Consider the following 25,409-nt stretch of genomic DNA (forward strand, 5'->3'; position numbering starts at 1 on the left):
TAAAGAGAGACGCACACCGCCGGAGACCAGGGGACACTAAAGAGAGACGCACACCGCCGGAGACCAGGGGACACTAAAGAGAGACGCACACCGCCGGAGACCAGGGGACACTAAAGAGAGACGCACACAGCTGGGACTGGAGCGCTGGGTGACCTTCAGGGTCAGAACTGTATAATGAAAGGTTCCCCTGGTCTCGGTTGTGTCTGAACCTCTAGTCACTGAGCTGATTCTCTCAGAACATGCGTGTAGTGATAGTTCTGCAGGATGAAGACCAACCTCAGTTTTCTCGTCTCTGTCGTCACAGAGGGGAACCCTCTTCCTCTTCTGACCTCTGGTTCTCTGCAGAACACAAACAAACACACGGTAAACAACAGGAAAAACAACACATCCACTTCAAGTCGACAGTCCTGCCTCTCCGTCCAGATCTCTGACATAATGCAAAACCCCATGGAGCAATCCCAGGGACCAGCTACGGACAGTTTACTGGGCTTTATGGGATGGAACAGGACTCCTCCACATGCAGGACTCTGTAAATGGCATATAGTATTGCATGTATGTCTTCAGGTGTGAGGAGAAGCTGTGTTCATTTTTATAGACGTGTAGTCAAACATGTAGTATTTATGGACATCAGGATACTTAATTACCCCGGGGGAAATCAGGTTTCAGAATCAAATGAAGTTAATAAAAAGTATTAAGAAATCAAATACAATATTAATGTTCCCATGAGAAACTAAAGATCAAACAAAGAAAATATTATTATATTAAAGAATTAAAATACCAAAATTAAATTAGAAGAAAAAGAAAACGTAGAAAAAATAAGAAGTAAAAGAAATGCTCTGAAAATAAAACAGTAGAACATTATAAATATAAACTGAAATCAAATATCCAATCAACGATAAACGAGGACCAATATTCTGAAGTATGAGTGATAAGATATATGAATATAAACAAAGCCCCCCCCCCCCCGCTGAGGAGGCTTTCAGAGAGGAAGAGAAATCAACAACATATTTAAACAGACTGTGAAAACAATCCCATCTGCCGCCTTTGGCTCGCCACCACCGCTCTCCAGATGGAGCACTTATCATTAAGAAGATCTCTGCCAGCCGGCCGCTGCAGAACCTCGAACCTCCAGCAGAACCTCCAGCAGAACCCAGAACACCAGCGCTCAGTCTCTCCTGCACTCAGTCCTCTATAGGCGTGGGGCGGGGTGAGAGCGCTGAGCCAATGTGGGCCTCTGCTCAGGTGAGGAAATTAAAACGGAGGGCTGAATCAATCTTTTAATTAAGTCCATCGGAGCATCTTTAACGAGCACGACTCACTTCACAGGATTAGAGGAATTAACAGAGCAGAGGAAGAGCTGCTTACGACATATATTAACTCCATTCTCATCATTTACAGCTGATTAATGGCATATGTTCATATCTGGGGTTTAATGTTAGCAGTAAATCATGTCTCATTACGGGAGCTTTTTATTAGCACCTCCAGTTAGCCTGGTGAACCCAGAGACCCCCCTAATAATCACATTATTCTTTTCTGTTAGCTTCATTTATTTATTTGTTTGATTTAGAGTTTCTTTTATTTTAATTTGTTGTGCTATACATTTATTATCTCGTGGGAACTCTCCGTTTTATACCTTACAGTAATCACAACAGCTCCTCTTTTCACCCTCTGTCTGAAACCTGAGCTGGCCGGCTCTGTTGTGATTGGTCAACCGCTTAGAGATGTCCCGCCCCTTAGCCTATCACATAAACTGTGTTGGAGCGCCAGCCAATAGGAGCGCGAGTGTTACGTGGTGATTTAGGGTTAAAGAAGCCGTTCCTTACGCTGGTGTTGCTCACTGAAAGCTTAAACACAGCGGAACAGAAAGAGAGTTCCTCTCAGATTAAACGTCCTCTCCCTCTCAGTGTGGTCCTCTGGTGCTCTGACTGAGTCTCAGGAACACCTCCAGTTAATTAGCGCCGTGATTAACGACATCTCGGAGCATCAGGCCCGGGGAATAAAAGCCGCTGACAGTGAGAAATGTTTCCTCATAAAACTGATGCACGACAAGAGGAGCGCTTCTTTCACACACCATGAAGAGCTGATGTGTGTTAATGAGTTGTCCTTGCATGAAGCCCTGTCTGGATGGAGTGTGTGTGTGTGTGTGTGTGTGTGTATGTGTGTGTTTGTGTGTGTGTGATGGTCTCTATCTTCAGACGCTATGGAGCATTAACTTCACAGACTCTACGTACATGCTGAATAAAATCACAGGTTGACTCTAAAGGTCTTCCTCCAGCAGGCAGGACCCACCGGCAGACTCTCTGCTTCATCGAGGTGGCACTGGACCATGTGAGGCCCCCTGGACTCTCTCTCTCTCTCTCTCTCTCTCTCTCTCTCTCTCTCTCTCTCTCTCTCTCTCTCTCTCTCTCTCTCTCTCTCTCTCTCTCTCTCTCTCTCTCTCTCTCTCTCTCTCTCTCTCTCTCTCTCTCTCTCTCTCTCTCTCTCTCTCTCTCTCTCTCTCTCTCTCTCTCTCTCTCTCTCTCTCTCTCTCTCTCTCTCTCTCTCTCTCTCTCTCTCTCTCTCTCTCTCTCTCTCTCTCTCTCTCTCTCTCTCTCTCTCTCTCTCTCTCTCTCTCTCTCTCTCTCTCAGAGGCCAGCGGGGGGCTGATTAGCCGCTCCTGATAAATGGAAACATGGCTCTGGAGGAGTGTTCTGGTAAAAGCATTAAAAATGCAAAGCAGGCCTTTTAGTGTGTGCCGCCCTGCCTCTGAAGATAACCGCTGAAGAGTGGCCGCGGCGGCTGCTAATCCCCCAGAGCTGCAGCCGGTCACATGTCTCCCCCTACTAAAAACACTCGGAGGAGGGGCTCAGACACTCCTTCATTCGTTTCTACATTTCTAACTAAGCTGAGGTCAGGACCGACTCCAGAGTCCACCAGAGGAGGGTCCATACAGTCTCAGGTGAGCAGCACAACAAAGTAATGACTCATTCCCAGTACCTACGCTGGACTGGGAGCGCCTTGTAGTCCCCAAATCAGAGCTGGTTGATGTGGCCAGGGGAAGGGGCCCTCTACTGGGACTGCTACCTCCACGACCCGGCTCGGATAAACGCTGGAAGATGGATGGATTATTCCCATTACCCTCAGTGGTTTCTCCCAGCCTGAAGGCTAGTTGCTAAGCTAAGCTAACACCTGAGTCCAGCTCTGACTGATTGAGATGGATCCTCACCACTAAGAAAACCAATAAGCCAGTTCCATGTAAACAAAGCCTCACTACACAGGTTTCTATCTGCGTGTCTCATGAGAGGGTCCCTGTGTGTCAGGGCGGAGGACCCCTGTGAGGGTCCCTATGAGGGTCCCTGTGTGTGAGGGTCAGCAGAGGAGGCGACCCTCAGGGCTCAGCTGTCAGTATCAGAGACAGCAGCAGCTCCAGCAGAACCCACTCCTCCACAGAGAGTCCCTGAAGTCCCAGGCGGGGGCACCGGGTCACACACTGACAGAGGGAAAACAAAAAGTGAAGTGAAGAACCCCCCACCCTCTGCTGCGAGCTGTCAGATATCAATCTGCAGAGTTTCTTCAGGGAGCGAGGGGGAGGGGGGGCTGTATCTGAGGATCAGAGCATGCTGGGTAAAGATAAGCAGGATCCAGTGAGGGATGGAGAGGCTTCTGACACCAAATGTTCTGCAGGAGACACACTGTCTCTGAGGGTCTTACAGAGAGAGGAGACACACTGTCTCTGAGGGTCTTACAGAGAGAGGAGACACACTGTCTCTGAGGGTCTTACAGAGAGAGGAGACACACTGTCTCTGAGGGTCTTACAGAGAGAGGAGACACACTGTCTCTGAGGGTCTTACAGAGAGAGGAGACACACTGTCTCTGAGGGTCTTACAGAGAGAGGAGACACACTGTCTCTGAGGGTCTTACAGAGAGAGGAGCGAACTGTCTCTGAGGGTCTTACAGAGAGAGGAGACACACTGTCTCTGAGGGTCTTGCAGAGAGAGGAGCGAACTGTCTCTGAGGGTCTTACAGAGAGAGGAGACACACTGTCTCTGAGGGTCTTGCAGAGAGAGGAGCGAACTGTCTGAGGGTCTTACAGAGAGAGGAGACACACTGTCTCTGAGGGTCTTACAGAGAGAGGAGACACACTGTCTCTGAGGGTCTTACAGAGAGAGGAGCGAACCGTCTCTGAGGGTCTTACAGAGAGAGGAGACACACTGTCTCTGAGGGTCTTACAGAGAGAGGAGACACACTGTCTCTGAGGGTCTTACAGAGAGAGGAGACACACTGTCTCTGAGGGTCTTACAGAGAGAGGAGACACACGGTCTCTGAGGGTCTTACAGAGAGAGGAGACACACTGTCTCTGAGGGTCTTGCAGAGAGAGGAGACACTGTCTCTGAGGGTCTTACAGAGAGAGGAGACACAAAGACGAGACTCAGAAGGAGACATTCAGCTATTCGGTAATTAAATACCTTTCAAAGCTTAAAAAGGACATTTAGATTTTTTTACTTTATATTTTTTCTTCTGGATCCGGACTTTATTCTGAGATATTTTTCGAGCAGAATCCTGAGGGGGTTTCATATTAATAAAAACTCGGAGAGTCTGAGAATAAAGAAAATACCCAATTATTTTCTGAATGTTTTAATTTGAAAATCTCAGAATTCTGTGGAAAAGTCTGGATTCAGAATGTTCCTCAGAACTAAAAATGAATGTGTCCTGACCCTCTCCTGTACCACTGTGCTAATGTTTACTGACGTCTATACTTCAGCCGCTCAGAGCAGCTCCACCCTCTGGTGTCTTTCTGATAACCTCCAGCAGGGCACGGATCACCAGGAGTTCGTTATTAGTGATCGATGCCGATCGATCGGAGCTCTGACCCGGCTGCAGTCTGAGTTCAGACGCACACTTTCAGCAGTTTCTGAGCGTCCTCTCACCTGATGCTTCTTGGGCTCCGGAGACATCTCCTGAGGGATGAATTTGATTGGTCCTTTGATTTGCCGCCGCGACCTCTTGGTGCCGTCCGGCAGCGTCTCCATGGCGATGTCGGCCTCGTCGCTGCTGGCCTGGTCGCATTCGGAGCATTGCCTGCAGACGGACACACTCCGTTAGCTCCATCAGCAGATCTACAGTATTTATTATGGGATGTATTCTTCAGCTACTCTTTTCAAGTCTTTATATTTTTACTTTGAGTGACAAAACAATTTCCTCATATGTGATGAGTAAAGTATCCAGAATCTAATGGAATGGACACAGTAGAACTAAACACATACACACATGTAGTGGGAGAGAAGTTCAGGAGGGATTTTAGCCTCTGCAGACCATTTACATGCACTAACACCAAAAGAACTGCAGGAGAGGGAAATAAGAACAGCTCCTGTGTTAAAATCATACAACAGGAAGTAGCAGCTCACTGAGCATCATGATATCCTGAATCTATGGCCTGTAAAATCTGTAGATAAGGAGCTGCAGGAGAGGCTGACATTTCTCCCATCTGATATCCTGCAGCTGAGAATGTCACCAGGAACATGAATAAACAAACTCTGGATCCTCCTGTGATCCTCCTGAGGTACTGCAAGTATGAAACTACTACTGTTAATGTCCACATAGAGAGGATAGTTTTAGAAGTTGGTATCAAGAGGATTTAATTCAGAGGAAATATCACATTTTGACGGATATTTTGATTGCGGTTTGAGGTACGGAATTGGAGGGGATTCATGATTTATTACACATTATCCTCCTTTTCATTGAAAGATATACTACAATGGTCAGTGTGTGATTCTTTAAAGAGGATTTCTACAAAATAAATATGCTTTGTTGAGTTTCTAAATGGATAGACAAAATTAAAATGATTTTCAATGTCATCTTTGATAAAACAGTCAAACACTTACAATAACATTTATTTAGATGTTCCATTCCTCTCCGTCTCCTCTATGATGCTTGTAAAAAGGGAGAAAGCTAAACTTGTTTCTAAATGTGTTCACTGGTTTGTGCACGATGTACTGGTTTTCTGCAGTGGGTCAACTCCCCGTTCTGCTACTTAACAAAATAAGCCTCTTAATGAGTCTCAGTGTCTCTGTGTCTCTGTGTCTCCGTGTCTACATGTCCTCACCAGTAGCTGTTCTTGGTCTTCTTGGGCATGCGTGTGAGGGGGGGCTCCAGGCAGCCCAGGTGGTAGTACAGCTTGCAGGTGTCACACAGAACCAGCAGGTGTTGGTCCTGGTTCTTCTTGCAGATGCCACAGCTGCAGGAACACATGAGGGAACAGAACATGTCTACAGAGCTGGCCAGGTCATCCAGAGAGAAACATGTGACGCTACATGTGCAGAGGTGTCCTGTGTAGGAATGCTTGTATAACCCATACCCTAACCCCAAAGGTCTCTCAAACCAAGAGGAAAACATCCTAACAAAAACCCATCACAGACTACTAAACCCTCCATTCTCAGGACTAAATCCCTCATCGAACTCTTCTCCATTCTGTCTGTCTGCTTAGAATGTCTCTCTTTGTCTGTCCTTGGGTGTCCTATATTTACTCTGTTTACTTGTTCATTTAACCTTCCTATTATACCCTGAGGACCCTGTGTGTGTGTGTGTGTGTGTGTGTGTGTGTGTGTGTGTGTGTTCACCTGTAGAGTATAGCTGGCAGGCTGGAGGCCTTCCCTGTTGTTCCTCCCTCCTTCTTGCTGGGCTTCCTCTCTTTGGGGGCTTTCAGAACAGCAGGGGTGTTCAGTTTCTAAAAATAAATGAAATAAAAAGGTCACAAATGATTTCCTGTTACAGCTCTGTGGAAGCTTTGGTGGTCTCCATATATTTAGTTTTTATTTGCAAATGTTTTGAGGATACTTTTTGCCGATAAAAAGCTAATGTTGGGCTATAAAGGAACTACAGGCACGGTCACATGACTTCACGTCTCCACCGCTAAGCTAAAGGAGGCTAATGTTGGGCTATAAAGGAACTACAGCACGGTCACATGACTTCACGTCTCCACCGCTAAGCTAAAGGAGGCTAATGTTGGGCTATAAAGGACTACAGCACGGTCACATGACTTCACGTCTCCACCGCTAAGCTAAAGGCGGCTAATGTTGGGCTATAAAGGAACTACAGCACGGTCACATGACTTCACGTCACCACCGCTAAGCTAAAGGCGGCTAATGTTGGGCTATAAAGGAACTACAGCACGGTCACATGACCTCACGTCTCCACCGCTAAGCTAAAGGAGGCTAATGTTGGGCTATAAAGGAACTACAGCACGGTCACATGACTTCACGTCACCACCGCTAAGCTAAAGGCGGCTAATGTTGGGCTATAAAGGAACTACAGCACGGTCACATGACTTCACGTCACCACCGCTAAGCTAAAGGCGGCTAATGTTGGGCTATAGAGGAACTACAGCACGGTCACATGACTTCACGTCACCACCGCTAAGCTAAAGGCGGCTAATGTTGGGCTATAAAGGAACTACAGCACGGTCACATGACTTCACGTCACCACCGCTAAGCTAAAGGCGGCTAATGTTGGGCTATAGAGGAACTACAGCACGGTCACATGACTTCACGTCACCACCGCTAAGCTAAAGGCGGCTAATGTTGGGCTATAGAGGAACTACAGCACGGTCACATGACCTCACGTCACCACCGCTAAGCTAAAGGAGGCTAATGTTGGGCTATAAAGGAACTACAGCACGGTCACATGACTTCACGTCTCCACCGCTAAGCGTAATGCTAGGGGCTATAAAGGAACTACAGCACGGTCACATGACTCCACGTCACCACCGCTAAGCTAAAGGAGGCTAATGTTGGGCTATAAAGGAACTACAGCACGGTCACATGACTCCACGTCACCACCGCTAAGCTAAAGGCGGCTAATGTTGGGCTATAAAGGAACTACAGCACGGTCACATGACTCCATGTCACCACCGCTAAGCTAAAGGAGGCTAATGTTGGGCTATAAAGGAACTACAGCACGGTCACATGACTCCACGTCACCACCGCTAAGCTAAAGGCGGCTAATGTTGGGCTATAAAGGAACTACAGCACGGTCACATGACTCCACGTCACCACCGCTAAGCTAAAGGCGGCTAATGTTGGGCTATAAAGGAACTACAGCACGGTCACATGACTCCATGTCACCACCGCTAAGCTAAAGGAGGCTAATGTTGGGCTATAGAGGAACTACAGCACGGTCACATGACTCACGTCACCACCGCTAAGCTAAAGGCGGCTAACGTTGGGCTATAAAGGAACTACAGCACGGTCACATGACTTCACGTCTCCACCGCAAAGCTAAAGGAGGCTAATGTTGGGCTATAAAGGAACTACAGCACGGTCACATGACTTCACGTCTCCACCGCAAAGCTAAAGGAGGCTAATGTTGGGCTATAAAGGAACTATTGGTGCAATGAATCTTCATGTTATTGCAGGAACCCTCCCAGAGGAGAGTGAGACTGCAGGCTGCTGTTGCCAAAGTCACAGTCAGAGTTTCCGACAGTGACAGTCTTTATCGAGCAGCTGCTTTATGTTGGAGAGAGTTTCGAGTAGTCCAGATAAAGTTCCCTGGCAGCGGAACAGAGAGGAACCTGTTGTACGCAGGTGAAAGCAGCCATTTACTCTGCCTGTATCTCAGGTGCGTTTCTGCCAGGCAGGTTAATTAGAAAACTTATCTGTCGGGGCTGAGGCTGTCACTAAACAGAGGAGCTTTTCCCCGAGGACGCTGCTGTAATCTGGGCGCTCGCTCTGCCTGCAGCGGGGGAGCGTCCCCGCAGGGAGGCCTGATAGAGGGGGAGGGGGGGAGGCTATCTGCTCACCTGGACTGCCTGCATCGGGACAGCAGAAAGTGTCTGTGCTGCTGATACGCAGCGCTATCAACACATTTAACAAGCCTTATCAGACAGATGAAGAAGTTTAGAGAGCAGATTAGAAACGGTGAAACAGCTTTAACGCTTCAGCTTCCAAAACACGTCAGGGCAGAAGCACTACAGCTCATATTCAATACAGGAAACATAAGGAACCACATCTGCGGCACAAAGCGTAAAGAAGTCCGACTTTCTTCAACAATTCTAACTTTTTTTTCTCAGAATTACGACTTTTTGGACTCAATTCCAGAACTGACCTTTTCACTTTTTTCTGATTTAGATTTAGTTCTCCAAAAGTTGCCATTTCACTGAATTTGGACTTTTTTCGAAATTTTACTTTTCCCCAAACATATGACTAATTAGGGGATGCTGTGGCACAGTGGGCTAGTGTGTTGGTCATCCGATCAGGGGAGCACAGGTTCAATCCCCGTTGCAGTCTTTTACCCAGAATTCTGACTTTTGTCTGAATTTCTCAAAGTCCATCATTCTTTCAGATTTTAGACTTTCTTCTTAAACATCTCCAAAACAGATGTTTACAATAATACAAGTACAACATGATAAACTAAATGTACTCGGAGAACAAAGCTGTGGAGTATGTTATAACGTTACAACAGAGGTAGCAATGGTCAGAAATGTGTCTTTTTAAATCAGCTTTGGCTGTTTGAGCCTCACGGCATTTTATGAAGGTCCTGGAAAATAACTTCTTTTTTTTGTGAAGTTGCCAGGAGTAAACTTCCAGGAGCTTCCGGAACAAAAGCCCTGAGTGTGTAATGGAAGAGGGATGACAGTCCCAGTACGGGACATCAATAATTCTTGCAAATGGCCGCACAGGATGACAAATAGGAGATGAAGAAGTGGCAGATAGATGACACAAAAGCATGCGGTGCGGTGACTGATGTTGCTACTTAAATGGTGCATGTTCATAATTAGGTGATTTATGGCGCTCGTTGCAGAGTCACAGCCAGTCTTCTGCCACTTCCTGTCCATTGTGCCGCCACATTAACATCTTCTGACCATTTATCTGCACGCCTCACACTTTTAATAAGGCTTTTTATGGATTCAGCAGGTACTTATACACATAAAACCCCCAAAGGAGCGACTGCACTGTCTGCAGCACCACGGAGGGAAACTGAAATATTCATAAATAATTTTAAGGGTTAAAGTGAGAATGTTTCTATTATTGTTGAAGTCATGACAGTGTTTCACTAGAAAACACACACACACACACACACACACACACACACACACACACACACACACACACACACACACACACACACACACACACACACACACACACACACACACACACACACACACACACACACACACACACACACACACACACACACACACACACACACACACACACACACACACACACACACACACACACACACACACACACACACACACACACACACACACACACACACACACAGTTAAAAGACCCTGGTTAAATGAAGGCTAACCTTTAATCTGGAGCTTTCAACGCGGTCTTGTGGTTTTCATCAGTGCTTTCACATGGGACATTAAAGCGTTTCCTAAAGTCTGTTTAATTATTTAGTTGACCTTTGTGTTTCAGAGGTCAACATTAGACCCAATGATCCTATGCTGCTGTTCATCATCACATAAACATAAGTGCTGGATTCTCTACGAGGGGGTTTCCCCTTTAAAGGCTCACAGTGACTTTAAGTGTATTACAGAGAAGAAGGAAAAAGCTGTCAGTGTAATTTTGTAGATTGCAATTAACGATTATTAACCCCCCATCACCAGCAGTGGCACCTCTTGGCAAGTGGTTGCCATAGTGACAAGAAGATGGAGACGGCTTTCAGTTCCCCACGGAGAAACGTCGGTCAGTCAGTGCCAAATAAAAAAGCAGCGTTACAGACTGCATAATTACCTCAGTGTTCACCATCGAACCCTGAATAACTCTCCAACACATCGTGTGTGTGTGTGTGTGTGTGTGTGTGTGTGTGTGTGTGTGTGTGTGTGTGTGTGTGTGTGTGTGTGTGGAGGGTACAGTGGTGAGGGTGGTGTGGTGGTTACCTGTCCCAGGATGCCCCCAAGCAGAGTCCACACGGCCTGGCCTTCACTGCGCAGCTCTCCGTTCACATTCAGCAGCTCCTCCAGAGACTCACACAGCTGCAGGGGGGGGGGGGACATCAACACACACATATATTATAGATCATATATTTCATATAGATTGCTATTCCAACTCAATTTACTCTGCAAAAGGTCTATGGTTTCCAAGTTTCTACGAAAGTCACAACAAGAACAGAAGAGGTCCCAGGACAGATCCATGTGGAACCCCATATTTAATATGGTCTCTCTCCTGGGACATGTGTCCATGCTGTAATGCCTCTCCTGGGACATGTGTCCATGCTGTAATGCCTCTCCTGGGACATGTGTCCATGCTGTAATGCCTCTCCTGGGACATGTGTCCATGCTGTAATGCCTCTCCTGGGACATGTCTCCATGCTGTAATGTTCAGAGAGCTCTTTATGCGTCTCATACTGCCTGTGCTGCAACTCCTCTTCTCACCCTCTGTCTGAATAAAGGTCTTGCAGAATACACGGAGCGTAGATTTATGAACTTAAACTTTACGCTGGACAGAAAACTTGCATCCAGACGCAGAGGGATGCAGAGTTGTATATAACACTATGCCGTGGACACAACAGCAAGTACAAACCTAGTTTATGCATTGTGATTCCTTTCTCTTACAATATTTGAAACGATATCTACCTAGAAGCTCTGGGTTCACTTTGGCTCTTTTTAGCACTCTTAATGTATGTTTACTCACCAGTGGAGAAACTAAAGCACAGACACTGCTGGTTGTGTAACAGTTAACAACTGGAGCTTCTCCCTGGCTTTGGTTGGATTGGCTCACGGTCACAGCGGCTGCAGAGTAATGTTAGGAGTCAGTCTGACTATAACCCAGCTTTATAAATGCTGGAGCTTGCACCGTGCAAGAATACTGCAGGTGAACCTTTGAACCCCCGAGTTTGATGTTCACACTTCCTCCGGTCTGCAGAGTAAACCTTGCACTGGGCTCTGCTGCCATCCATCAGTCAGAGCCTCTCTTCTAAACACGTTCCTCCGCTGGCATTTTCCCCAAGGCCAAAGTCATGTAAGAGCAAGTGAAGCAGCGCAATTAGCAACACACACTCCATTAATAACGCTTAACACGCACGGCAGAAGACTGAACGCAACATTAACCGCGGTGACTTTTACCCCGCCGCTGTTTCCCTGCTCGTGTTGACAGATGGAGCGGCAGCCTCTGCAGAGGTCACATGTTTGATGAGAGGCGTCTAATGTGGGACACACCGAGCGGCGCAGGTAACAAATGAAGTAAGGCTGCACAATTAATCAAAATTGTATCGGGATCTCAGCGTGGACGAGTGCAATAATCAAATAACAGGGAGGACGATGTGTGTGTTAATACCACGCAATGTGGAGCTGTACAGATCTTCAAAAAGAAATACAGCACCATGTTCATCAGAATATGTTTTCAATGATAAGGAGAATGAATGATGTGAGGAAGCACTCACTCCCTTTTAGTAAAGAAAGGCAAGCAACGTTTCTAAAGAATTGCCTTTATTTCATTTAAAGTGTATAAAGAATAAATATGCATTTTAATAAACTTCACTTCTTAAAATGCCTTAAACTATTCAGACCTGCAGGCCAGTGCTCAGCAGGGGGGGGGCATGCCTCCCACCCTATATGTGCACTATGAGTAGGCGGAGTCTTGGATGTCATTGGTCGGATAGTGTGTGATTTCAGGTGTGCCAATTAACTTAAAATATATCCGTTTTGTGAAGATCTTTTTGTTCTGAATGTACAATAGTTTTTAAGATGAGAGGATTTAGACCTTTTTTTGATTGTTAGGGTTGTAGAAGACAATGTTTATTTTTGTGTTTAAGCCCTCTGATTGGCCAGGTTAATGTGTGAAGGCGGGCAATCGTCTGTAGTGTAAGTTTAAGGGAAGGGAAAGGAGGGTTTTTCCCTTGTTACAAAATGATCCATATCTTGAATCGTCTCGTTTGCTAAATCACTCAAAATAATCGTAGTGGATTTCCTTTTCCAAATGGTGGTGCCCTAAAATGAAGAGGCTTTTGTTGAAGTAGTTTAATGGAGAACCTTGTTGAAAGCCAGATGAAATATTCAGATTGATTACTGTGCATATCATAGAGTAACATTAGCACCCGCTCAAATGAAGTGTATTTCCTGAGCTTCGGTTGGGTTTCCTGACCTTGTTGTACTCCACATGCAGCTTCTCCTGCTCGCTCTCCAGCTTGTCTTTCAGACTCTTCTGCTCCGAGATGTTGTCCTGGATCTGGATCATGCGCATGTTCCGCTCTGAATATCAATGGGAGAAAAATCAATAGCACGATCACAATCAGCGTACAGGAAACGCTCGTGAGAGAGAGAGAGAGTACTGATGGCAGATAGGCTGACGGAGGAGGCTCTCAAGGGCAGCGCTGTGGCGTCATCACAGACACTCATTGGGGAAGAAAATGACTTTACACAACATGTACACAACGACTAAAACACTCTGTACAAAGTTAGAGGTATGAAGTACAGAGATACACACTAAAACCTAAGAGTTATCAATGGAAGATCAATGGAACCTGGAAATACTAGCTTTCTCTTTTGTCAAACTCTATCTCACTCCCAAAGTCTTATAAGTATGACTTTCTGCAATCTGAGGGGGAGAAAGGTTGCAGGAATGAGTCCTAAACCTGGGAATGAGTCAGCATATCATTACTTCCTGTCCCTGGTCTGGAGGTCAATGGTTTCTGAATGTGTTTTTGGTGTCCTCACCCATGTAGTAGTTGACGAAGTCTGCAGTGAGGGCGGGCTGCTTGTGTTTTCTGCGGCCGTCCATGCTGGCGTTGGCGTCGGACGTGTCCACGGGGAAGATGTCGGTGCTGATGCCCATCAACTCCGCCTTCCTCATCAGCTTCCGGATGGCCGAGGCGCTGGAGGTCAGAGGTCGCGGCAGCTTCTCCCGCGGCACCCAGGCCTGAGGGCGGGTGTTTCTGGAGAGCTCCGCCTTGGCCCGATACTGCTGCAGGCGCGTGGTGATCCGGGCCTGGAACACAACTTTCTAATATAATACACTGCTTAGTATACTCCATTCTGATTGGTCACTTTGGACATTCTGTAGGTCTGTTATTTCTGTATAACAGCTTTCGATCAAAGGACTTCATCTAATCACATAAATCCACAGGAGAAACTAATGAACACATGATGTTATGATGCATGTTCTGAGCGGAGGAGTGTTACCTGGGCTTCAGGGGTGAGCTGCTTCTCTCTCTCCTGCAGGGACACCTTACAGTAGGACTGGAGGGCCAGGTAGTTCTTCCTCTTCCACTTCCTGTCAAAGCGGTCTGCATGCTGTTTGCAGTACGCGAAGAACGGATCAGCGATGTCCTGAGGGAACAGAAACACATCGGAACATTAGTGGCTACAGTTTCTACATCATGTCTCTTTTCCTTTAGTCAAAGGAGGCAATTAGGAAAAGCAGACTCAAGTATTTACATTTCTCCCTGTGGTGTTCCCTCTCCTCCAGTGTGTTCTATAGGTGTTGTGCATGTAAATGGTCTCCAGAGGCTAAAATCCCTTCCACATCTCATGGTATTACTACGGCACCTAGACTCAGTTTTCTGTTTCCCTCCCTGTGACGACAGCAGCACTCACCTCCTCTGCAGCAGCCTCGGACAGCAGCCCCTCCCTCTGTGCACAGGTGACGTGGAAATACGAGCGACACATCCCGGCATCGCAGCTGATGCAGACCCCGGTCCGGGCGAAGCGAGCGTCCTCACAGAAACTGCACTCCTACATGGAGCGGGGAGGAGGTCGAGGATCAGGGCCACATGTGACATTTCTTTGAGACATGTTTCTCATAATGAGGACAATAAAAAAAAATCTGAATCAGAGAATTCTGGGATTCAAGTCGCAGGAAAAAAAAGTCAGAATTCTGAGGATTTTTTTTGATTTTATGAAAACTTTTTAATAAATCAAATTTTTTCGGAATAAATTCTTTCTCGAAGTTCAGGCTTAAATCTCCCGATAAAAAAAAAGCACTTTAGTCAGATCTAAAAAACAAATGCACATGTTTCCATAGTTATTCCATATTTTTGACTAAACACTAATAAGAGAGCGTCTTAAAGCAGGCTGTGAGCAGGGACTCAACATGAACTCATACTCAGGTAAAAACAGAACTTGCCTTGGCTCCATATTTTGAATAATTCATCTCTGTGAGCGTCACCGGTCGCAGCTTATCGATGTCTCCGAACGCCACCCCGGGAACGTAGAGTGCACAAACCACATGCACCCATCTGCAAGTGAACAGGGCGAGGACAAGACAAAGAAGAACACATTAGTATGAAGAGCCGGTCCTGAAAGTAGTTTTTAAAAAAGGTGACATTTAAATCGTGTGGATTCTCGCTCAGTGGTTTCAAGAGAAGCCATTAAAGTGATTAGAATCTGTGGCTGTGTTTATTTCTGCATTTAGTGTCCGTGCAGACAGTAAGACACTCCATATCGTGGAGCTGCACAGAGTTGCTGAGACACTTGAAAAAGAAAAATGGATTCATAGATTCATGCAGCTCCAGACTGCAGCTCCACTTTGGTGTGACACAATTTCAAATGCGGACTTTAGGGAAGAGAATCCGAAGTCCAATATAAAGATATCCATCTCCAGCAAGCAGCCGCTTCACACTTTAATTTGCTGTGTTTTTCATGCTCTAGTGAAGTAGTAAATTCGGGTGCAGCCTGGCTGAGGAGCACTATCAGCGATAACGTGGCTGAAGTCTCCACGCTTCACATAACACACTCTTTTCTCTCCCCCTCTATCTCCTCTCCTCCCTCCATCCTCTCCTCTCTGCCAGCTCTCTCTCCTCCTTAATCTAACTTTCCTTCTCTACTCTTCTGAGTGGATGTACCATTTACAATGCAAATAGTATTGCCTTCAGCATTTCAAAAAGATGAGGTCATTGGGCACTATAGATAGGCGTCTGTGTAGGTCCCTGAAGGCAGCATCTCCCTGGTCCAATGGGATCTCTCCGTGTGAGTTTGGGTTATTGCAGAAAATAATCTCAGAGTCAAACAAACGTTCAGTTCAGCAGATAATCTCCACATGTTAACACTCAATATAAACGCTAAAGGCAGCTAACGTTGGGCTATAAAGGAACTACAGCATGGTCACATGACTTCACGTCTCCACCGCTAAGCTAAAGGAGGCTAATGTTGGGCTATAAAGGAACTACAGCACGGTCACATGACTTCACGTCACCACCGCTAAGCTAAAGGAGGCTAATGTTGGGCTATAAAGGAACTACAGCACGGTCACATGACTTCACGTCACCACCGCTAAGCTAAAGGAGGCTAATGTTGGGCTATAAAGGAACTACAGCACGGTCACATGACTTCACGTCACCACCGCTAAGCTAAAGGAGGCTAATGTTGGGCTCTAAAGGAACTACAGCACGGTCACATGACTTCACGTCACCACCGCTAAGCTAAAGGAGGCTAATGTTGGGCTATAAAGGAACTACAGCACGGTCACATGACTTCACGTCACCACCGCTAAGCTAAAGGAGGCTAATGTTGGGCTATAAAGGAACTACAGCACGGTCACATGACTTCACGTCACCACCGCTAAGCTAAAGGAGGCTAATGTTGGGCTATAAAGGAACTACAGCACGGTCACATGACTTCACGTCACCACCGCTAAGCTAAAGGAGGCTAATGTTGGGCTTCACGTCACGACTTGTTAGCAACCTCAGTTTTTTTATTCCCTAATGACGTACGTTACATCGTAGAACAAAACGTTCTAAGACAAACCATTGACTGTCAGACCAGGGGACAGGAAGAGATGAAATGCTGAGTCATGCCAGGGTTCTGCAGCTTTGTTTCTGTGCTTGTTGTTTTGGCTCTCACCTCCCGGCGTCCGTCTCTTTGAAGATGCCGTCCTGGTTCGGGCAAAGCTCGCAGCTGGGCGTCACTCCGTTCTTACAGGCGTCGCAGAACCACGGCTCCGTCGAGTTCTCTGAGGCCGAGCTCATGATGGAGTCGCTCTCGCCGTCCACGCCGTAACATCCTGAAACACAGAAGGGATTGTCTTTACTGGATTTCATTTCATTAATGTGTCTCAAATCTAAGCTCTCAGCAAATACCCCGGTGAGTATGAAGTTATAAAGGTCAGAACTGATGTCCAAATCTGCACAAACAAGAATTCAGGTAAAGCGCCTTAGAATGAAAGGATGAATGAAACCCATTTCATTGGGTTTCTTTAGCAAGAACAATACGTCCTACAATCATATCTATCTATTGACCGGCAGGTTTTCCTCTTTCTGGAGACATTTGAGGAACATCTGCAGCTCTGACTGATGTTGTTCGTCTCTTGGAAGACATAAATCCATCAATCATCGGCGCTGAATGGGGAGAGATAACTGCATGGACCTGCCTCTCGCTCTGCTATAGGTCTGTTTGCCCTTCACTGCCAGGAGAAGGAGCAGCACAAAGCACAGAGACGGTAAAAATAGTCTCCATTGGACAGATATTTATTTGTGGCTGCACTTCTAGACCTTTGTGGTAAAAACCAAAAGGACAAAAGAGAGCTGTTCTGGGTTATTCTGGGCCAACATTTGAGGACAAAACTGTAGGAAATCAGCATAGAAACATGAAACCTCACGATACTGTACGTCCTCTCTTTATTCCACACAGCTTAAGGGACACTGTCCCACAGCATCTATATCTCGGACCGCACAGCAGAGACATATGGCCGCACAAACAAGTTTAATGGCATCGCAAAAAAGGACCAGTGCATTAACTCAACATGTGCTCAAACAAGAGTTTCCATTAGCCTGACTGACCGTTAATATCTTAGGAGGTCCAGCAAATGTAAACCTCTCCGTTCACTTTTTCTACATCATTTTGACTTTTTTCTGAGGTCAGGGTTAAGATCTGACTTTTTCCAAAGTTCTGATTCTTTTTTTCAAATGTGGACTTCTAAAAATGTCCCACTGTCTTCTCATAATTCAAACTCCTTCATGTGGACCCGATCATTAAATCTTCATCTTCATCTTCTTTTAAAAATTCACACATTTTGTCTCCAATCTTTTTTCCTTTGATTTTCTGACAATTTCTTCAAAATTATCCATTTTTTTCCTAAATTTCGACTTCCATCATCCATCCATCCATCCAACCACTGTATCCATCCAATCCATCCCATCCATCTTCTCCCGCTTATCCGTCAGGTATTATTATCACTTTTTTTTTCAAATGCCGCCCTATTTTGTCCTTATTCTAACTCTCTTAAGCATCCTATCATTTTCTCAATTCTGACTTTTTTTCCCCCCTTCATTCAGAATTATGACTTTCTTTTATCTGTGGAAGTCTGGCAAATTTAAATCTCTCCGTCATCGCCTGGCAATAAAATATTTAGCTGAAAGCCCAAAAAAAAGAAAAAAGTGTCAGAAATCTGAGATATTTCCGTCCTCTAGATGGAAATCGAACCGGTCATGTTGACGGCACAAAACGCTGGTTAGAAGATCCTTCTGAATCAGGTGTTGTGGAGCCACAGAGATATCCGGGACTACAAGTCATATTCCACAACACACATGGTGTCTTTCTGTTATATAAAACGACGCCATGTTCTTTTAAATATATTTTGCAATAATTAGGATTCAAAACAGATCCTTCCTTCTCATGTCGGGAATCATCGCGTTTGCAAAGTCAGACAAAAATTAAGCAATTTAGTTATATTTCCTAAATGGTGCAGCCCTAAAAGGAAGCAGGATGGCCATATGTCATGCTTTATAAAGCAATATAATGTGCAGGATAATGAAAATACTGATGTAAGAAGATGATATAGTATCCCCGATAATCAATAAAACCTCATTCAGTTATGTTTCCATGCGGTGCCGCCCAATCTGCTATTCCAACACTCCAGGAACGTGTAGAATGTATAAAAATATAGACCTGGTTTTGTGGTCTGTCAATCTTCTGCGGCACAAATTGAACATTAGATAAAAAGTGTAGCCCCAGAGAAGCAAGACGGAGCCAAGCGGGAGAATTTTAATGTTGTCCTCTTAATTTTCTGAGGTTGCCTAAACAATTACTTGGCTGATGTGGTTTCTATGGCAGCTATTACACCAGGCGAACGTGCTCCTCACTACCAATGAGGGCAGCAATCAGTGCTCTGCCTCCGCTGGGGAGATAACACTCTAACTCCTAATTCAGTCAACCAGCCTTCAGGCTTTTTGAGCTAGGGGAGAGACTCACAAATCAAAAGCGAAATGTTCTGCATGCTGGGGAGGCAGGCGGCCATCGAAAGCAAACACTGGGGCAGATGGGAGTGTTTACCCAGCTCTACACTTTGTTTGGAGGCTGTTTTTCCGCATTTGCTCTGGTGAGTCTGTTCTTCAGATGCTGCTTTCTACAGGCCACTGGTTTCTTCTTGAGAACAAGTCAAAGGCAGAATGCTCCAATCAGGATCCTAATTATTCCACTGGGGCCATTAAGTCGCAGCTGGACATCGCCGTCCTTCAAAAACTGAATTGGAGTCTAACGACCTGAGATTTGGACATTAGGGGCTGCACAATTAACCAAAACCGGGCAATATCCAAATCCCAGTAAGCACAATATCTGGTCAATTTGCTAAATATGTAAAAATTGTGATACCCGGGGCAACCAACGGTACTCTGCAGACTGAATAAAACACTGGTTAAATATCACACCATGATGCTTAACAGAAAAGGACTTCAATGGTAATGGGGATACGTTTCAGGAATTATTGAAAATCTCCGATCTGAAGAACAGTTCTGCAACATAATCACAATCAAGTTTTTTCCAGCCCTTGTTGACTTCTCAAATGCTCGTTTTCCACTCGGAGGCAGAATCAAGCTTCCATTTCTCCACTGGGGCAATTTAGTCTCATCTTAAATGTGTTGTGACCTTCAGGAACAGAACTGGGAATGGAACTACTCGAGACATTCCCACTGCCCATTCCTAACCTCCATCTCCCTGGTCGGGACAGGGGGGCAAAGCTCCATTATAGCTCCACTCAATGTTTATTTTCCCACAGAAAGGTATTACTGCGATACCTCTGGCAACAGTTGGGCGCTTCATCTCCCCTGATTGGGCTTTGAACCATGGTAACTGGGAGGGGGGTGGTGAGAACGACCACCATGCTGGTTTAACCGACTTACGGCTGAACCGTGGCACAAATCTCCGGTGTTCCCTTTGAACTCGGATACAAAGCTCAGACCGCTAAGCCACGGGTTGCTGGCTAATATGAGCTAAGCTGACAAAAAGTGATGACTGGTGGATATCTTCATAATCCCTGAGGAAAGATTATCCTTGTCAGAAATGACGAGCTTGGCAGGAAATAAGAAAAAGGTAGAGTTGACTGAAGTACTTTTTACTGTATTGAGATTCAACAGAAAGAGCAGAACGCTTTCCTTCCACAAAGACTAAACAGACTGCTTTTATTTTGTGCTTTCCAACCCCAGCATTCATACAGAGGAAGGGGGTGCAAGGGGCCACCTGCTCAGGGAAACTAACCTTCACTCACTGCTGGCTGCCGAGAGAGCGCTGCAGTGATGACGTATTTTGTCGGCCGACCGGGAAGTTAATCGTAAAAACTTCCCCTTGACAAACAGGGTATTTTTCCATCGGATTGCTAACTACAGACGGACTATGGGACGAGGGAATTCCACTCTGTCAACGAAAGCTACGTGGGGTTCAGGATCTTCTACACGTATACATCAACTGTCTGTACTCGGGGTCAGATCCCTGCTGCAGGTTCATCCGTCTTTCCAGATGCAATACATTGACTCTATTTAATAACACAGTACTGTTTTACATTTCAGATTTGTTCATAAGGATGATTCATACCTGATACGTGGACAATCAAACAAAGCCGACTGCATGACTGGAATCAAACCCCTGAGACTGTTGGACGACGGTACCTCACAGCCAAACTAACAGCTATATGAAAACAGGTGTGTGTGAGGACATCTAGTAAAGAGGGGTTGTTTGAACCAGCCGTCCGACAATTTGGCAGCAGTCTCCAACAATCCATTCTCAAAAGATGTCTATAAACCGAAGCATTACGAAGGTGTTTTCATCCCAGACTAGTATCCCCTACCCCTACGGGAGGTTTGGAGCATGTTGGACTCTATCATCTTTAAAGACTAAATGATGGAATATCTTTCATCCCTTCTCCCTCAAGAAGTCTGTGAACACAAGTGCCGAGACTGCCAACACGGCTCTTAATAAGAACACACATTATGTTGGGTTTTCCACTCATTAGTCAACCATCTGTAGGTGTGCATTTACAGCAGAGCAGGGGGAGTTGGACGAGAGCCAGACAGAAGCAACGTTGATTGATGAAAGAAATCCCCAGTTCCTGATCTTAAAACGTAAAGATTTGAGGTTTGTCTAAAGATGGTTCACCAAAGCATGTTTTAAAGGATGTTAGAGGCTGGAAGGACCCAGGAAAGTCAGAATAAAGAAAGGTACCAGCATAAGCATTGAGGATAATGACTTTATTAACCTCACAATCTGAGTATAAAACCCATCAATCAGTGGCTTAGAAAATTAACATTTACCTTTTCTACAGAAAGCTAGAATGGTTCAGAGAAATCTGTTGCCCTTTAATGTTTCAAACAGTTCCTGGACGCACAGACTCCTGGAGAAACCAACACCAGAGGCTTCACAAGAAGGCCTGCTCTGGTATTTCCAGTCAAAGGCAAATGAGAGCAGAGACAGACTATGGTAATGCGTGGTGGGAGTGAGTGCTAATCAAAAGGCCGGCCGGTAGGAGCAGGACTCCTGAGCTCTGTGGAGGCCCTGTGGACCCCTCGCTGCAGCGTTTGATCTCTCACCCCGGGTCCGGGAGCCTTTCATGTCGGGCTCTCCTCGTCTGAGAGGGAGTGACGGTGTCCGGACGGCGCCGGAACAAAGGGAAGCCGGGAAGTCGAGCATAAGACGGACACCGACAGCTCATCTCTCATCTCTCAGCCCCTCCAACAAGGGGCTTTGTGATCTCTGGAATGAGCTAACGTGTTATGAGAACAACTTTCAGCAGAGGAGCAGGGCGTCTCGAGCACAACTGATGTCTTTAGAAATACTACTCTGACTTATCCAGCGTGCAAAGAAGAAAATAGAGCTGTCAATGCACGGCTTGTTTAGTGTAGAGGAGAGAAGTACCGCCTGCAAACGATCTTCAGCACCAGACTTCTCCTCCAGTTTTTGCATTTAACTAATCCTGCAGTTTGGATTTACCGATATAGTTCATATTACGATAATTGTGCAACTCCAATTTCCACTTCTAGCCAATAGGAGTGTGAGTGTTCCATGGTGATGTCACTATGTTCCGGAAGTAAACAAAGGAGTCCAATGATCAGTCCATCAGTATGATGCAATACAGGGGTTTTAAACTGGTTGCATGGTGCGCCAGGAAGGTCCAGAGTTGATTCGTTTTGCAGGTTTTCTCTAAAGTCTTCTTGAGTGTTGTTCATTTCTCCTTTGCTCTCAGTTTATTGGACTTTCCCACACACTCAGTCAAGAGAAAGGTCCCAAATCAAGTAAAATTACATATTTTAATTGAAATGCAAACAACTTTTTTGCAGAAGGACCCCAACAACCAATCAAATGACTGCACCTTCCACAAACGTAGGAAAAACATCAATATATATTTAAATAACAAGTAAAGGTGCATTTGATCATGATTTCTCCCTGCATGGCCCTGGAGACGTGGTATACTGTGTAATGGAGACAGTTTGTCATGTCTGAGCCACACAAATTGGACAAGCAAAGGCATATGTATATTTTGGCCTTCTGTATGCAGATCTCACCAGGGGACGGGGACGACAGGTGGAGGGGGGTTGGCTCTCTATCTTCAGTTAATTGTATATTTTAAGGCTGGGTTGTCACGGTGCAATTTAACTGAGGAGTGTGAAGAGGAGATTAAGATCTGTACTGTAAATCTAAAATCAACCCCAAATAATTAAGATTGTGACAAAAGAATCAGTAACCTAGCTTCCATATGTTCCTGCCCCAAAGCCTCCCTGTCCTTGGAGAGGCAGATAGGACCCCCCCCACCTCCCCCCTCTCTCTACAGACCACTTAGTCTACCTTCCAGAGATTAGACACGTCCTCCAGGAAGAAAAATATCCACCGACCAAACTAACGATTAAATGCAAAACCTGTGCAGAGAGGGGGATTAGGACGGTGTCCACCCTCCAGTCTGTGTGTGTGTGCGTGTGCGTGTGTGTGTGTGTGTGTGTGTGTGTGTGTGTGTGTGTGTGTGTGTGTGTGTGTGAGTGTGTGTGTGAGTCAGACTACAATCCTACTTCAGGGCTTAAGTTTGGTGCCTCTAGCCTCTTCCTTTGGATATAGCTGCCATTGGCTCCCATTATATCCTCATATAACTGCCCACTGGGAATTGGTGATGACATTTGGTGTGGGAGATGGTCTCTTCCCACTGACTATGTGCATCAAGTTTGGTGTATCTAGCTGCTTCTTTTCTCCCTTTTTCATGGATGAGGAGACGGAGGAGAAAGTCTGACAGCAGAGATTAAACCGGACGGTTGCAGCGAATGAAGTGGAGGAAAAGTCGCCCGTTTGGACGGAGGAATCGCCCTCTTTACAAGACATATTGAGCAAGATACAGGTAACGGGCAACAAGCTACCTGGACCTGAGCTAAGGGAAACACGGCTGAGGTTCAGGCAGAGCAGAAACACAGGTCTGTGTGCAGTATTAAAGTAACCGGTAATGCCTCACTCCCCCAGCTGTAACTCACCCTCATGCACGGTCACCCCGCAGTTGTCGCACTGGATGATCTCGTCGGCGTCCTCGCTGTTGTCTCCCAGACAGACGCAGCAGATCAGGATGTGCTGTGCCGTCCAGGTCTGGGTGCGGTCCAGCAAAGCATCCTGGGAAATCAGGAAACAGAAACCCAGTAAAGCCACTTATCAACGTCGGGTAAATCCCACTCACACAATGTTAAGTCCAATTCTCCAGGAGTCACTGAGATAGCATTCAAAGCTCTCGCTGGATTATATCGGACTGTTGTCTGGTTTATGGAGTGCAGAGAAGCAGCGATTTATCAAAAGGCGATAATGAGGAAGAAAGGATGTTAAGCTCAGCAGATCTATAGTTAAACTTTCTCTCACAGAGAACAACGCAGGGTGGACAAGAAGTCTGTCCAAATTAAACAAAAGTACAACAGCTAACTGTGACTAAAATCAGGCTATTTCACATCAGACAGAACAAGACCTTATAATTAAGCTATTGGTACAATTAAAAGCACTCTAACCCAACCGATTGTGAAGCTTACTGATTTTCCCCGCCCTGTTTTCTCACATTTGAGAGTTCAACTTGTTCTATTCAGCCGTGACCTTACGCTAAAGTTGAGCTTAGTTTACTGGAAGCTAACGTTACTGTAAACTAAAGTAACGTTACTCTCAACAAGCTAATGGTCGAGTCGTCCAAGGTCGCTGAGCTCTTCTGCAGGAAAAGTTTAAAACACTCCAAAACACTAAAGAAATGGAGAGAGCGAGGGGCCGCTACGTCTGCACGCGCCGCCATACTTAATGTAAGCTATCGTTACTAAGGATTGAAGATAGGATATTTTCGATCGCCGTTTGATTTTTGATTCATGCCACAGATTTATTTCAGTAGACAGAGAACCAAACACATTCTGACGGGTCTTTAGAGAACCATTCCTCCTCAGAGAACAACAGGCTGAAGAACAACACACCCCAAACACGTGTCCTTCAGTTGGACTGACGCTCACCTCGTTGCCCTTCTCCTGAGACATGCTGTCATTGGTCAGTTCTTCATCGAAGGCGCTGCTGCTCTTTGTCTTCTTCTTGGGCTTCTTCACGTCTTTGTCGCTGTCACTGCTGGTGTTGTTGTTGTTGTTATTGTTCTCCTCCCCATCCTCCTTGTCCTCGTCATCATCGTCATCATCATCATCGTCGTCGTTATCATCGTCATCATCATCATCGTCGTCACTAGCGCTGCCGCCCTCCCCGCCCTCGTCGCTTCCTCCCTTCTGACCCCCAGCCTTCCCCTTCTTCTTGCCGGCGCTGGGTCTCCAGTCATTGTCGTCCTCGCTGTCGTAGTCGTCCATCTCGTTCAGCTCCTCCATGCTGGTGAAGTCCAGCAGCGGCCGGTTCCTCCGGAAGTTCCACTTCTTTGGCTCGGACTGAGACTCCTCCGTGTTGCCGGACGTGGATTCAGTTTCGGCGGCGGCGGGTTCAGGCTCCGGCTCCGGCTCGGACGTCTTCTTGCTCTTGCGTCTGCTTTTGGCCGGGGGGGCGGCGGGGGCGTCTTTGGTGGAGCCGTCCGAGGAAGGCGGCGGTTTGGACTTCTCCTCGTCCTCCGTGAGGGTCTCGTCCGCGGCCAGGTCTTTAGCCTCGTCCTCGTCTATGGCGTCGTCTGCAGAGCCGGCGTTGTCCGAGTCGCTCTCTGAGCCGGCTGCGCTCGCTTTGGATCCTTCCTCATCGCTGCCGTTTCCTGTGCCGTCCGATCCTAGAAAAACAACAACACAACAACAGCATCAGA

At 46.2% G+C, this 25,409-nt stretch overlaps 1 protein-coding gene across 5 annotated transcripts in view; it reads right to left on the minus strand.

The window, feature by feature from the left end:
• Nucleotides 1-25,409, minus strand: part of phf14 (PHD finger protein 14) — an 82,266-nt gene that overhangs the window by 34,816 nt on the left and 22,041 nt on the right. For 2 of the 5 annotated variants that reach the window (XM_063899124.1, XM_063899128.1), the window contains exons 4-16: nucleotides 24,637-25,376; nucleotides 23,641-23,782; nucleotides 16,769-16,928; nucleotides 15,054-15,165; nucleotides 14,525-14,662; nucleotides 14,111-14,257; nucleotides 13,646-13,931; nucleotides 13,074-13,180; nucleotides 10,871-10,966; nucleotides 6,597-6,703; nucleotides 6,083-6,214; nucleotides 4,908-5,058; nucleotides 277-339 (exon numbers count right to left, since the gene is read on the minus strand). In XM_063899124.1, the coding sequence (XP_063755194.1) occupies nucleotides 277-339; nucleotides 4,908-5,058; nucleotides 6,083-6,214; nucleotides 6,597-6,703; nucleotides 10,871-10,966; nucleotides 13,074-13,180; nucleotides 13,646-13,931; nucleotides 14,111-14,257; nucleotides 14,525-14,662; nucleotides 15,054-15,165; nucleotides 16,769-16,928; nucleotides 23,641-23,782; nucleotides 24,637-25,376 (2,381 nt within the window). The remainder of the gene's footprint in view (nucleotides 1-276; nucleotides 340-4,907; nucleotides 5,059-6,082; nucleotides 6,215-6,596; nucleotides 6,704-10,870; nucleotides 10,967-13,073; nucleotides 13,181-13,645; nucleotides 13,932-14,110; nucleotides 14,258-14,524; nucleotides 14,663-15,053; nucleotides 15,166-16,768; nucleotides 16,929-23,640; nucleotides 23,783-24,636; nucleotides 25,377-25,409) is intronic. The other 3 variants (XM_063899126.1, XM_063899127.1, XM_063899125.1) reach the window with 3 other exon arrangements.

Source organism: Eleginops maclovinus, chromosome 13, assembly GCF_036324505.1.
Source record: "Eleginops maclovinus isolate JMC-PN-2008 ecotype Puerto Natales chromosome 13, JC_Emac_rtc_rv5, whole genome shotgun sequence".
NCBI lineage: Eukaryota > Metazoa > Chordata > Actinopteri > Perciformes > Eleginopidae > Eleginops > Eleginops maclovinus.